This window comes from Carettochelys insculpta, chromosome 11 (assembly GCF_033958435.1).
Source record: "Carettochelys insculpta isolate YL-2023 chromosome 11, ASM3395843v1, whole genome shotgun sequence".
Classification (NCBI taxonomy): Eukaryota; Metazoa; Chordata; order Testudines; family Carettochelyidae; genus Carettochelys; species Carettochelys insculpta.
This window is the reverse complement of record NC_134147.1, coordinates 680,490-694,921: the sequence shown is the minus strand read 5'-3', so window position 1 is coordinate 694,921 and position 14,432 is coordinate 680,490. Positions and strand designations below refer to the sequence as shown.

The window sequence follows — 14,432 nt, the reverse complement described above, 5'->3', positions numbered from 1 at the left end:
CTGCTGCTGCTGCTGGGCTCTGCGAGAGCCTGCTTGTGATACTTGCATAGGCTCGGCCATGGGAGAATTGTCTGTGTGGGACGCGGCCTGTCTGCCCCAGCCTTCTCTGATTCTGGCTGCCGGCCCCAGTGCGGCCCTCTGTGAGGGACGCTGATGTAGGCAGGATAAGGGGTTGGTGACCTGCCTGGGGTTCTAGGACTTGTGCTTCCCCACTGCTTCCGGCAGTGGGGCTAGTGCAGTGCTGGGAGATTGGGAAGGAAACCAGTCCGCCCTGGCACCAGGGACTGGCAGCCTGGTTCGCTTGCGGGTGTCGCTGATGGTAGTGGTCACTGCTGGACCGGAGCTAGGCACAGCTGGATGAGAGCCAGGCATCATGCCCTTCCCGGCCCCATGGCTGTGGTGTTCAGCAGCTGGCAGTCAAACGCTGGCCTGCTGCCATGTCCTCAGGCCATGGGCTGCCAGGCATTCTGTGCTGCCGTGGAGCAGAGCCCTGTGTGAGAGGCTGCTGCCTTCTGGGGAGGTGCTGAGCACTGGGGCTGGGCTGTGGCCAGGGCTCCATGCGGTCTGCAGGAGAGTAGGGCTCGGAGCAGAAAGGCCCAGCGGGGCTGCTGCCATGTCTGCCAAGTGTGAGCTCCCTTACTGCGTGCTCTGCCACCCCTCCAGAACCTGACTGTGCTGTGCCCGCCAGAGTACATGGTCTGCTTCCTACATCGGCTCATCTTCGCCTTGCGCTGCTACTGGGACGGGCACAAGGCCCGGGCTCCTGCAGCCCTGAGCAGCGAGGGTAAGTGAGCTCCCTGCTCCGGCAATCGGCAGCAGGACAGGGTTTTCATGGACACCCCACTACTCGGTGGGAATGGGATGGAGCCTGGCGGCCGTTACCAGGAGGCTGGGTGCTGGAGCCTTGCTCAGGAGCAGTGGCCTTTCATGGCTCTGCAGCCTGGGAACCTTCATGCATGGGCTCGGCGGTGCTGGGGAAGTGACTGGCACCGCTGAGGGGGCAGAGTGCAGGCAGTAACTTGCCATGCACCTTCTCTGTCCCTCTGAGACCATGCCTCTGTAGCTGTGCTGTTCAGTTGTCCCCACAGACCAGCCTCTGAGGGGAGCGGATGGGCTTGTCAGAGCCCTGAAGTGCAGCATGAGCAGAGCTCCCTGGCCAGCTGGTCCTGATCTAGCTGCTATACCCTCTGTTTCCTGGGTCCTGGCCTGCCACCCTGCTCTTCCAGCCTCAGCCCTGCTCCCCGCTTGCTCCAGCCTCTAGCTGATCAGGTGCTGTGTGGCTGGGGAGTGTTGCTAGGAACTAGGCACAGACCTGTCCCACTCGTGCGATGAGCAGGCTGTCAAGGACAAGGCAGCTGCAGGGTTGCAGAGTGTGGCTAGTCAGGGCTCTGATGCCCTGACTCTGCTCATGTGAGGCGTGCTCCATTCTGGAAACCACCTCTTCTGGAGCGGGCTTATGATGCATCCCTCTGTAAAAGCTGCAGGGCTGTCTGCTTCGCCAGGCTGGGCCCAGTGCTCTCTGCTGCCTCGTGTGAACTGGGCTGGGGCCTGGGACACTCACCACAAACCTCTGTCCCCTTCCTGCCAGAGGCGTATGTTCCTCCACAGCTCTTCTACAATGGGAAGGTGGATTACTTTGACCTGCAGCGACTCGGAGGGCTTCTGTCCCATCTGAAGAAGACTCTGAAAGGTGAGAGCTGGGTTGGATCCCTTCGCTTTGCTGGCAGGGTGTGGAATCCTGCCCTTCAGAGACCTTGCTCTGAATTGGGAAGAAGGACAGAGATCAAGGAGGAGTCTGAGGATAATGCAGTTTGTGATGTTTAGGGAGCAAGAGGCATGCCATTGAATCATAGCAGATTAGGGCTGCTAGAAACCTCAGGAGTCATCTAGTCCCATCCTGCTTGAATCAACCCCAACTCCAGCTAAGTCATCCCAGCCAGGGCTTTGTCAAGCTGAAACTTTACAAACCTCTGGGGGTCAGATTCCACCACCTCCCTAGGTAACGCATTTCAGCGCTTCAGCTCCTCCTAGGGAAGCCATTTTTCCCAATATTCAACTGAGATCTCCCTTACTGCAACTTGAAACCACTGCTCCTCATTCTGTCTTCTGCCACCACGGAGAAGAGTTGCCTCTGTCCTCTTTGGAACCCCCCTTCAGGCAGTTGAAAGCTGCTATCAAATCCTCCCTCACTCTGGTCTTCTGCAGACATAAGAACATAAGAACGGCCATACTGGGTCAGACCAAAGGTCCATCCAGCCCAGTATCCTGTCTGCCGACAGTGGCCAGTGCCTGGTGCCCCAGAAGAGGTGAACCGAAGACAATGATCAAGCGATTTGTCTCCTGCCATCTGTCTCCAGCCTTTGACTAAAGGCTAGGGGCACCACACTTTACCCTTGGCTAATAGCCATTTATGGACCTAACCTCCAAAAATAGGGACTAAATAAACCCATATCCCTCAGCCTCGCCTCAGATGTCATGTGCCCCAAACCCCCGAATACTTTTCTTGGCCCTCTGTTGGACTCTCTTCGATTTATCCACATCCTTTCTGTTGTGCTGCGGGGTTGGGGGCAAAACTGGACACAGTACTCCAGATGTGGTCTCGCCATAGCGGGGAATGACCACTTCCCTTGATCTGCTGCTGGTGCTCCTCCTAATGCAGCCCAATAGGCCCTTAGCCTTTTTGGCAACAGCCGCAGTGTCAGCTTGTGTCCAGCTTCTTGTCTGCTGTAACCTCCAGGTCCTTTTCTGCAGAAATGCCACTTCATCTGTCTGTCCCCAGCCTGTAATACTGCTAGGGACCCTTCCCTTCTAGCTGCAGGGCTCTGCACTTGTCCTTGGTGAACCTCGTTGGATTTCTTTTGACCCAATATTCTGATTTGTTTAGGTTACTCTGGACCCTGTCCCTACCCTGCATCATATCTACCAATCCCCTGGTTTAGTGTCCTTCACAAACTTGCTGGAAGTACAACCCAACCCACCCCATCCCGTCATCCAACTCATTAAAGATGTTGAATGGAATGGACCACTGGACTGACCCCCGTGGGCATTCTAGTTGATAGTGCAGAAAAGGCAGGTGTGGGTTCCATGCAGGAATAGCTCACTGGTTAGAGCATTGGCCTTGCATACCCACAGTTGTGAGCTCAGCCCTTGAGAGGGCCTTTCAAGCTTCTGAGGCAGGTTAGATTTAAAAAAAAAAAAAAAAAAAAAGGGGTGGGGGATGAGGGATGGTGCTAGGTCCTGCTGTGAGGGCAGGGGGCTGGAATTGCTCACCTCTTCAGGTCCATTCCAGTTCCATGAGATGTGTATCTTCTGTGCTGTATTTGGGGAAAAACAGACGGCGCAGCCTCATCATAAGGTTGTGAGAGTACTTCCCGTTCCACTGGAAGTCTTCGGAGGATGTTATGTGCATCTCAAGGTGCATGAACAGACATTTCTAAGGCAGTGGGTTCTGAGAACTTGCCGCCAGCAGTTTGAGAGCTGTGTGTGGAGCTTGCTGGACTGTTTGTTAATTTCCAGCAAGTCTTGGAGGACTGGGGAAGCTCCAGAAGAATGAGACAGTGAAAGTGAAGGAACTGACCTGACTGATTATAGGCCCATCAGCCTGACACCAGACCCTGGCAAGAGAGCAGAGCAGATGGCAATGGAGTCAGCCCTGGCTCAATTATCACAGAGTGACAGGCAGATAGTCCAATTAATGCAAACTCTCATATGCTTAAGGAGCATAAAATCTCTGATGAGACTGAATGTGGTAAGTTTCCTCGTGTCAATGGGATACACTTGGACTTCAGTAAGAGGTTTGACCTGGGACCACAAGACATTTTAACTATCAGACTGGAATGATAATAAATTAATGTGGCACGTCTTAAATGGATTACAACCTAGCTACCCAACAGAGCTCCAAGTGTTTTTCCAGTGGGGTCTCACCTGGGTCTGCTCTTGGTCCTATGCTATTTTACATTTCTATCAGTGACATGGAAGGAGACATAAAATCATTACTGATCCTTTTGGGGAGTGGTGAATAATGAAGAGGGCAGGTCACCGACACATGGCAGTCTCAGTTACTTGATGAGCTGGGCTCAAGCAAACTATGGGTGTTTTAATAGGGCTCAGTATAAATCCGTGTGCATGGGAACAAAGAACGCAAGCCAGAGAACAGGATGGGGGGACACCTCTGGAAGCAGACACTCTGAAAAAGATTTGGAGATTGTGGAGAATGATCAGGTGCACAGGAAGCCACAGTTCGATTCTGGCCAAAAGAAGTTAATGAGACCTGGGGTGTGTAAACAGGAATGTCCAATAGAAGAAGAGAGAAGATTTTCCTCTGAGCTGAGCACTGGTGTGGTCACTTTTGGGATCCTGAGTCCGGTCCTGGGGCCACAATCCCAGAAGGATGTGGGTGGAGTGAAGAGGGGTCGGAGGGGAGTCCTGTGCCTGCTGAATGTGCTGAAAAGCCTGGATAGACTTGAGGCACGGGGACTTGTTCCTTCATTTGCTACCAACAGGCAGAACAAATATTTGACCAATGGGCTTTTGAGTCTAGCAGAGAGAGTTGAACACAGGCCAGTGGCTGGAGGCTGAATCAGGCTTACCCCTTTCAACAAGACCATGGTGTGCAGGGTCATGGTGGATTCCCGTCCCTGGCGGTTTCTAGCTCAGGCTTGGCTGGTTCCCTTCCAGCTCTGCTGCAAGAATGATTGCAGGGCTGGTCTCTGGCCTCTGCTCTGCCGGGCTCAGACTTGGTGAGCACAGTGGACCCTGCCAGTCTCGCAGCCTGGACGCCTGCCATATTATTTGGCCCCTCCTGCCACCCGAGGGGCTATGAGTTGTGCCATTCCTTGAGAGGGTCTGGGGGAAATGGGGGGACAAGCCCAGGCTTGGGTGGCCAGTTTCTAACAGACCAGAGGGTGAGGGAGACTCTAGGGAAGGGGAGCAGGGCCCTGGGGGGATTTGAGGAGAGGTCCAGGGATTCTGGGGGTCGGGGCGGGTGGGCAGGCCCTGTAGCCAGAGGAGGGAGGATGGGTGTGCAGGGGGAGCCTGGGCTCTGTCCGCCTCACCACTTACCCTGAGCCCTGTCAGCATGCAAGAGCTCACCGTGCTGAGGAGCAGGTAACTTTGTGTTCCGTGGTGGTGGGCTTCACCCTGCTGCAAAACCCGGGAAGCAGCGGAGGGATCTGGGCACACAGGTGGCCTGGGCTGTGTGCCAGGCTGGCAGTACTCTTGCCATGGTTTAGCAGTCTAGCTTTCCCACTGACTCCACCAGGACAGGCTCTGGGACCCCCTCACCATTCTGCACTCGCAGGGAGCAAGCCCTTGCCAAACCCTGACCCTGTGGCTCCTTCCACGCAGATGACCTGGCTTTGAAAGCAAATATCCTGATTGACCCTGCGGAGTTGCAGGCTGTGACCATGGACGACCTGGATGAGGATGAGGAGTCTGCAACGTCCACAGCCCAGGTGGGCCCCAGGTGCCAGTGCCCCCAGCAACAGCTAGACCCAGCATGGGCTGGGAAAGAGAGGGGTCCAAGGGTGTGGAGGGAGCCGGGTGGCTTTGGGGCCCAGTGGTCACGGGCTGCTGTCCTCAGAGGGATGCCTGTTGAAGCATCCCTATCTCCGCACAGCCCTGCTCCCTCTGTGGGCCACACAGCCAACCCAGCTGCACTGAGGAGGAGGGAGCGAGCTGGGTTCTGGCTGGGTGGCCCTAGGAAGCCAGGAGAGCTGTGGGCTGGCACTGGGGCAACCCTGGGAGATGGCAGGCTGGTGTCAATGGGCAGCCTAACGAATGGAGCTGCTTCTGTTCCTGTCCCTCTCTGTCCCAGCGCCCAGTGGCAGCACTGGCCATTGGTGGTGCCCTGGCCAGGCCCAACTGGCTGAGCTCACCCACGCTCGGCCGTGCCAACCGCTTCCTCAGTACAGCTGCCGTCAGCCTCATGAACCCACGGCGGCCCCTGGGTGCCCTGGAGAAGGTGAAGGTGCGCGCGCTGAGCGTGGAGCAGCGGACGGAGGAGGACAGTGAGTAGTTCGTGTCCCATGGGGTCGGGGAGGCAGCCAAAGGAAAAGGCTCAGACAGTCCCTGGGGAGCAGATCAGCCTGGAGCCTGGCTGTGAGAGGGCGGCAGCGGCGTTCAGCTGAGGAGCTCAAAGCCTGGAGATGCGGGGGGCTGGCGGGTGATGTGGGCACAGCCCTGCTCCCAGGAGCTGCAGCAGAGAATGTCTGTGCACTGCCCCGGCAGTGCTGACCCTGGCAGGAGCCTGGACTGGTGGAGTCTCTCCTGAAGCAGTTACTGAAGCCAGTTGCATTTTCTTTAAAAGTGAGCCCTGTTTCCTAGCCAAAGGCGAGGCAGCTCAGGGCACAGCCCTGGCAGCTGCAGGGCGTCAGCGGGGCCAGGCCAGGCGGTGGGCCTGGGGCTCACCGCAGGACAGGTTCGAGCAGAGCTCCTGCTATTTTTCCCACCCCTGGGCACAATAAATGTTTTGTGCACCGAGGCCTGTGCGGCCGTGCACCTCCAGTGGAAACACAGGCTGCCGGCTGTGGGAGGCTGGGGGCACTCTGCTAATCAGCTGGGCAGCACCTGCATCTCACCAGGGTGGCTGCCCAAGTGCTCAGCCTACAGGGAGCGCTGGTTGGAGCCCAGGTGGTGGGGCCTGGTCTGCAGTCAGTGGCATTCGCCCTGCAGACTAGTGGTACGTAGCGCAGACCCTGGCTGGTGGCTGTGGCCTCGCTCTGTGCAGAGGCTGTTGGGTTTGCCTGGCGGTGCCCAGAAAGCCTCAGTTGTGTCTGGCCATTTCCCAGCGTGCAGCAGGAAGGGTTGGCGGCTCACACTGCTCTTCTCAATCTGTGTGTTGCCAGGCACGTCCTGCCTGGCACTGGGGGACGGGGGCAGTGTTTAGGCCCAGGCTGCAGCAGCATGTCCAGCAGGGCCGGGCCGGTGTGGATCCTTGCGTGAGGCACCCCGGCTGGAGAGGGGGACTGAGGGCTGGGGTAGGGGCTGGAGCCAGGGGGCAGCTGTGCCCTGGCTTGGCCCCAGAGAACACGGCACAGGGGGGACTGAGGCAGGCCTCTCGCTGCCGGTGGCGCTGCTGAGAACTCTTCTCTCTCGGGGCTGGCTTGCAGTAGAAGGCAGCCATGGAAGTGAGGGTCTGTTACTGGGGAGACCACCCGAGGAGCCGGAGCAGCCCGTTACAGAGAGCTCCCTTCTGGAGATCCTGGATGGCATAGTGATGATGTACAACCTCAGCGTCCACCAGCAACTTGGCAAGGTGAGCAGCACCCACTGTGCAGGGGTCCCAGCCCTCGTGCTGCCTCGCGTGCCAGCCTGTGTGGGACTTGCAGCGCGCCTGCTGCCTGGGCTGGTGCTGCAGGCCTTTCCCTCTGGTCGGTGCGCTCGTCCCAAGGGCTGACTGTGCAGAGCTCTCCCATCCATAGATGAGGTGGGGCGGCTGTCCCCAGGCCAGAGCTTTCAGGGGTCCTGCAGCAGCTGGCTGATTTGTTCTACGAGCAGGAGAGGGGAGGGTTACCTGAGGCCGGGGCTGGGTTGGGGGATTACTTGGGGATGGGGGTTGCACACGACAGCAGCTGCAGCAACAGGGTAGTCTGCCACCTCACCCCCCAACTTAGCAGCAGCCTGCTCTCCTCTGCCACCATACTGGCCACAGCCAGGGGACCAGGGCGCTGAGTGCAACCCAGGCAGGGGACCGGGGCACTGTGAGGTTGGCCAGGGCCAGGGTGCTGAGCGCAGCCCAGGCAGGGGACCGGGGCTCTGAGCGCAGCCCAGGCAGGGGACCAGGGCGCTGTGATATTGGCCCAGGTCGGGGCTCTGAGCGCAGCCCAGGCAGGGGACCGGGGCGCTGTGGTGTTGGCCGGGGTCGGGGCTCTGAGCACAGCCCAGGCAGGGGACCGGGGCGCTGTGGTGTTGGCCGGGGTCGGGGCTCTGAGCACAGCCCAGGCGGGGGACCGGGGCGCTGTGGTGTTGGCCGGGGTCGGGGCGCTGAGCGCAGCCCAGGCGGGGGACCGGGGCGCTGTGGTGTTGGCCGGGGTCGGGGCGCTGAGCGCAGCCCAGGCGGGGGACCGGGGCGCTGTGATATTGGCCCGGGTTGGGGCTCTGAGCACAGCCCAGGCAGGGGACCGGGGCGCTGTGATATTGGCCCGGGTTGGGGCTCTGAGCACAGCCCAGGCAGGGGACCGGGGCGCTGTGATATTGGCCCGGGTTGGGGCTCTGAGCACAGCCCAGGCGGGGGACCGGGGCGCTGTGGTGTTGGCCGGGGTCGGGGCGCTGAGCGCAGCCCAGGCGGGGGACCGGGGCGCTGTGATATTGGCCGGGGTCGGGGCTCTGAGCGCAGCCCAGGCAGGGGACCGGGGCACTGTGAGGTTGGCCAGGGCCAGGGTGCTGAGCGCAGCCCAGGCAGGGGACCGGGGCGCTGTGATATTGGCCCGGGTTGGGGCTCTGAGCACAGCCCAGGCGGGGGACCGGGGCGCTGTGATGTTGGCCGGGGTCGGGGCTCTGAGTGCAGCCCAGGCGGGGGACCGGGGCGCTGTGGTGTTGGCCGGGGTCGGGGCTCTGAGCACAGCCCAGGCGGGGGACCGGGGCGCTGTGGTGTTGGCCGGGGTCGGGGCGCTGAGCTCCTGTTGGCCTTTGACCATGCTGGAGTAGCGCTGTGCTGGCATCGCTGTGCCCTGGTTTTCTTTCAGATGGTGGGCGTGTCGGACGACGTGAACGAATACGCCCTGGCTCTGAAGGACACCGAGGAGAAGATCAGTCGATGTCCAAAGCAGGTAAGAAGCCACTTTGGTCCCACCCTGCCCCAGCTGCCACCTTGTAGCCATTGCAGCGCCCTGTGGCAAAGGGCTCTGCGGACAGATAGTCCGCGTTGGGGGCCAGCAGGCTAGAGGGCTGGGCACGGTGCCGACAAGCTGCTGCTTCCCTAGAGTGCAAGTTTCAGGCTGCTGACTGTCCCAGCACGGGTGTTGCTGTCCATGTAGCTCTGGCACTGGCCAGCTGAGCGTCTGCCTCCTGGGACGAGGGCTCCAGGGGGTGGCATTTCCTCCTGATTGGGGTCTGGGCCCCCTTGCATGTAGCACTGGGGCTCAGTGGAAGGGCACCTGGCTAGTGGTGCCAGTGAGAAGCCAGGCAGGAAACCCCCCAGAATGGTTTCTGGGCTCAGGGCTCTGTCTGAGCAGTCCCTCTTATAGCTGTCACTTGCAGGAGGTGATCTGAAAGCACTTGGACACCAAGGGGTTAATACGTGGCTGAGGATCTCTGTGCTAGGGCTCTTGCTGGTCAGGGCAGTGACGGATCCGCCTGGGCCTTGATCTGCTTGTGGCTTCCACGCCCCCAGTCTTCACCTCCTGGCTGGCCCCTCTGGCTCTTGCCTGGCCTCCCTTGCAAACCGCGGAAAGGGGAAACCTCTTGCGTCCCAGCCCACAGAGGAGCAGGGGTCCGTCTACTTTTTTCCCATCGGTGTGGTATAAATTTTGTTAAGTGCACCGTGGTGTGTGTGACGTGCTCCACCAGCCAGCACACGCTGCCAGCTGTGGGTGTGCTGTTAATCAGCAGGGCAACGCCTGACTCTCTTCTGGGCACCGCCCGCGCGCTCTGCGTACAGGAAACGCTGCTGGGGAGGAGGCCTTCATACGGGAAGGGCTCTCCACACCCACTGTGTGCCTTGCAGAGGAGGGACATCTACGAGGAGCTGCTCAAGAGCCAGAAAGTTTTCTCAGAGAAACTCAACCATCTGAGTCGCCGGCTCGCCTGGATCAACGTCACCATCTACTCCAAGGTGAGAGAAGCCGGCGGTGGGAGAGCAGGCAGCCGTTCGTGCCTGTGACGCTCTGACCTGTGGGGCTTGTCCTATGGCGTGGATGCACTGGTAGTCACTGAAGTGCTCCATGACTGCTTTTTTGTTTCATGTGGGCCCAGAGAGTGACGGGGAAAATGTGGCCTTGCCACTGGTCAATGGGGGCAGCCCAGCCCGCGTGTGACCAGCTGCTCTTCACCCGACAGCTTGTCCCAGCGCAGGGCTGCACAGGGCATTGCTCTTCATGCTGTTTTGTCACAGGCTTACAGCAGTGCCACAGAAGAAAGGAAAACCTCTGGGGGGAGCATGTGACTGTAGGGGCTTAGGCGGGGGAGGCAGTGAAGTGTTTGGGTCCCTTTCTGTGGCCGGGTCAGTGAAAACAGTGTTCAGTGTTGGGATAGGGAAGGCCCATGCTGGCTCCTGGAGGTTGAGGGGGTGGCAGCTAGTGGCGTTCAGGCAGCCCATCTTCCTGCTGGCACTAGATGTTTGGCAGCTTGTTAATTTATCCCCAGGTGTCTATTAAGGAACCTCCAAGAAAGTGATGGGCAAAATAGTCCCTCATCGGAATGGACAGACTGGGTCAGCCCAAAAGTCTATGTAGCCCAGGATCCTGGCTTCCAGCAGTGGCCAATGCCAGATGCTGGCGAGGGAGTGAAGAGAATCGGAAGCCATTGAGCGATTCCTCTTCCATCACCCATTTTAAGCCCCGACACACACAGGGTTAGAACACCATTCCTACCCATCCTGCGTGATAGCCACGGATGGACCGAACCTCCAGGAATTATCTAGCTCTTTTTGAACCCTGATAAAATCCTGGTCTTCAGAGCATCTGCTGGGCAGGAGTTCCACAGGCCGGCCCTGCGCTGTGTGAAGAAAAACTTCCTTTCCTTCTTCGTTAGTTTCCTTTGGGGTCTAAGTCCCAACACAGTTTGGGGTTATTCATTTATGGCCCCGTATGGTGTTTGTTCACCAGGGCTCACACAGCTGTTGTGTTATACCAGCAGGCCTCTCTGCTGGAACAAACCCTGTCCTGATGTCTCCCTTTTGCACCTTTTTGCACAGTGTTGATGGCTATTGCCTAGGCACTGTTGGTCCTCTGCCTTGTGGTGTGTGTGTGTGTGTGAAAGGGCAGGCAGGAGCCAGATGGATCCACTCACAGCTGACCCACCCAGCCTAGTGGAGCCAGTGTCTTAGGCGTTCCATAGAGCCAGGTGTTGACCAGGTGGAAGCCAAGACGACAGGACGTTGCTTGCTTCCTTCTCGCTTGGCGTCTGTGCTCTGGTTCGAAGCTGCTCTGCGTTGCGCTGCCCCCAGGGCCAGCTTGGACAGGCTCTGTGCGGAAAGCAGTGTTGGTATTTGCAGCAGTGCAGCGCACACTGCGGGTAGATTTGTAGGCCTAGGCATTGCAGCAGGTTGCACAGGTGGCCATGGAACAGGCAGCGTGCTGCGGAACCGTGCCTTGGCTTTCCCCCTCCATGCGGGCACTTTTTCTTTGGCTCCAGTATGGCCATAGCACAGGGCTGAGGTGCTCTGCTCAGTTCCCAGCCTCTTACCCTTTGTGCCCCAGCAATGCTGGCATTGGTCTGATGCCCAGCACTGTTCTGGCCTGTCTGGGGTGGGAGCTGACTGGTGGCTGTGTTCTCCCGGCAGGAGAAGATGCAGGACATATACTGGCTGCTGCGAATCTGCATCCGCACCATCGAGCATGCAGACAGGACAGGCTCACTCTTTGCCTTCGTGCCGGAATTCTACCTCAGTGTGGCCATGAATAGCTACAGCGCGCTAAAGAACTACTTCAGCCCTGTGCATAGCATGGAGGAGCTCCCTGGTGAGCAGGGGGCTGTCTACCACTGCTGCCGGGCAGGCCAAGGCGGCACCCCAGCTGAAAGCTTCCAGAGATACCAGGGCTGCATCCCCAGCTGCGTGATTACCTCTGCACCAAGTGCTGGTTGCTTCCTCAGCAGTGGCAGGTTGCTGAGTTAGCTGGGGATTGCAGCAAGGCCCACTTGCATGTCCTGGGCTTGGGCGCCCCTTCTCTGCCAGCCTGCAGCGTGCTGTGACCCAGCAGACAGCCAGGAGCTTGGGGGGCCTTTGGCCATGGTGTTGTCTTTATTGTGTGCTGCCCCTGCTCTTCCAGGGTGCTGCACAGTTCGCTCTGGGGATCTCGCTTGCCACAGAGGTGGCTGGGGGCCGGAGACTTTGGCATCTGGCTTGGCCGGGGCAGTGGCAGAGGTGGCTAGGTTTGAGGCATAGAAGGGGTGTCTGCCCTCTGGGGGGTGACAAGCACAAGCTGGGGTGTGAAATGACAGGCAGGGAAGCTGTTATCTCTGGCTTTCGGAGCCAAGGCCCGTTCCTTCCCAGCCGTGAAGCCTGTGCCACTTGAGCCACGTTATGCTGCAGGGAGCTGAGCGTCTGTGGCGGATTCTGCAGCTGGAGTCGCAGCATGATCTGACTCCTTCCTGCCCTGCTCCCCATCCCGAGAGCCCCTTTAGGGCTAGACGCTTACCCAGCTCAGCCCTCCTGCTTCTCTGAGGGTTGCCCCACACCTGGCTGGGGATGAGCAGTGCTGGGAGGGGGTTTGATGGCCCAGTGCAAGCCAAGGCCCAGACAGTCACTGAGGGGTGGCACAGCTCTCCCAGCAGGGTGTGCCCGTCCTGTGCAGGGCCTCTGTGGTGTCTGGCTTTCCTTGCTGGGCTACCCTGGCTCTTTTCATAGCCAGCAGCAACACAGTCTTCTCTGCTGAGTGCCTGTGGTCCGAGAGCCAGGCCGTGCCTGTCCTGTGCTGTGTCAGGGACAGGGCCCTTAGCGTGCTGGTCTGAGTTTGAGTGATGACCCGACCCTCTCGCCCTGAGGAGGGAAGGAGGGTAGGCGCGTGATGTATGAGGCCAGCCAGAGCACCTCACCAGGGCTGAACTGGGCTGGCTGGGGGAGCGAGCAGGTCCGAGGGATGATGATGGCCTGGCTCTGGCAGAGTGGCCAGTGCTTGGGCCCGCCAGCCTGTGGCTGCCAACGTACTGCTCCAGAACGGGCCTGTGCATGCAGCTGATGGAGGGGACTCGCAGATTTGCCAGCTGCTCTCATCCAGCCCAGGCTGGCGTGTCACGGGGCCAGAGCCTTGTGCCCGCCCAGTTTGATCCAGTGGCGGTGACTGGCAGCGTCCGGCGTCCCCAGCGGGGCCCTCAGGCAGTGTTTTCTAGCTGCATGGGGCATGACATTCGCTTGCCCAACCTGTCCGACATGGGCCCTTCAAGCGGCACTGTGGCCTTGCTGCGGGAGCAGTGCCCTGGGTGTTCCCAGCTCCAGGGCAGCTGGGCTCAGGTAGGCAAGACTGACTGTCCCAGAGCCAGCGTGCTGCATCCAACCGCTTTGCTAAGCCTGGGAGCTGTCACTTTCCTGGCTGGCCTTTGCTGGACTCTCCAGGCACCCAGCAGCCGCTGTGTCCAGGAAGGCTGACTCGAAATGCCCCCGCAGAGAAAATACGTCAGGCCGTCTGCAGACTTAGGGAGAGCCGCCCTGTCAGTTCCTGTTCCCGTGGTCATCACTGTCCCACCGCATGAGATTGGAGCAGGGGCGGTTTGAGTGGCCACCTCAGGAAGGGGGTTGTACTCAGGGCCCCTGTCACTCTGCTGACGAGCTGCTTTGTCTCTGTCCTTGCAGGCTATGAGGAGACGCTGACGCGCCTGGCTGCTATCCTGGCCAAGCACTTTGCTGACTCCCGGATCGTCGGCACTGGTGAGACTGCTCTCTGGGACTGACGGGCGACGGCTCTGCCTGTTGGGGTGAGGGCACAGGCACTGACCGGCCCCATCTTGCTGTCAGCCTTGCCCAGGAGCAAGCAGCAAGGCATAGGGGACGGGGCAGCCTGGCTGTGTCAGGGTTCCTGGGCACCCTGCTCAGTTTTCCCAGCCATCGCTGAGGTTATTGCATTGGTGGGGGAAGAGAAGAAGGCAGAGTCCCGTCAGCTGATGGCAAAGCTTCAGCTGGTGCCTGGAGGGGAGGGCTCAATGGCAGTGCTGGAGTCTCAGCTGGGCACACACTGCCCGTTTCTCAGCCAGGTCCCAGCTGTGGGGGAAGTCCACAGCCTCCCCACTCTGCAGACGACGGGCAGAGGTGGACAGGGACCGGGCAGCTCCCCCTGTGTCTGAGGAGGCTCCAAGCCTGGCCTGGCCTGGCAGGGGCTGGGAGGCCGCAGGATGGCATAAACTGGCAGGAAGGGTTCAATTTCCTGTGTGTGCCGAGGTCCCTTGCCAGCTCTGGGGGTTGTCCCATTTAACATCCCGCTTGTCTGGAGCTAGTTCCCTCACTGCCTTGCTGCACGGCTCAGTGCCCAGCTAGCCCCTCTCCTCTGCCCCCAGACATCCGGGACTCGCTGATGCAGGCGCTGGCCAGCTATGTCTGCTACCCACACTCGCTGCGGGCCGTGGAGAGGATCCCAGAGGAGCAGTAAGTCCAGCCTGCGCCCTGGACTGTTTGCGGGGCTGGGAGAGGATGAGGGGATGGCAGGACAGAGGAGGGGCACCTGGTCTGCAGCAGGCTGGGCCCAGGGCACAGGCAGTGATTGTGACTGCTGGGGTAGATCAGCTGCAGACTACCTGGGAAGTGAGGAAATCACTTCTGCCCCTCCCCCAGGTGTGCCGTGGGT

General features: G+C 59.7%; 1 protein-coding gene across 3 annotated transcripts in view; it reads left to right on the top strand.

Annotated features, from left to right (window-relative positions):
* The window catches only part of RNF123 (ring finger protein 123), a 63,413-nt gene that overhangs the window by 23,999 nt on the left and 24,982 nt on the right, over window positions 1-14,432 (top strand). For 2 of the 3 annotated variants that reach the window (XM_075005285.1, XM_075005286.1), the window contains exons 20-29: window positions 664-784; window positions 1,589-1,690; window positions 5,347-5,453; window positions 5,816-6,008; window positions 7,110-7,255; window positions 8,685-8,768; window positions 9,665-9,772; window positions 11,441-11,618; window positions 13,448-13,522; window positions 14,146-14,233. In XM_075005285.1, coding sequence (XP_074861386.1) covers window positions 664-784; window positions 1,589-1,690; window positions 5,347-5,453; window positions 5,816-6,008; window positions 7,110-7,255; window positions 8,685-8,768; window positions 9,665-9,772; window positions 11,441-11,618; window positions 13,448-13,522; window positions 14,146-14,233 — 1,202 coding nt within the window. The remainder of the gene's footprint in view (window positions 1-663; window positions 785-1,588; window positions 1,691-5,346; window positions 5,454-5,815; window positions 6,009-7,109; window positions 7,256-8,684; window positions 8,769-9,664; window positions 9,773-11,440; window positions 11,619-13,447; window positions 13,523-14,145; window positions 14,234-14,432) is intronic. The other variant, XM_075005287.1, reaches the window with a different exon arrangement.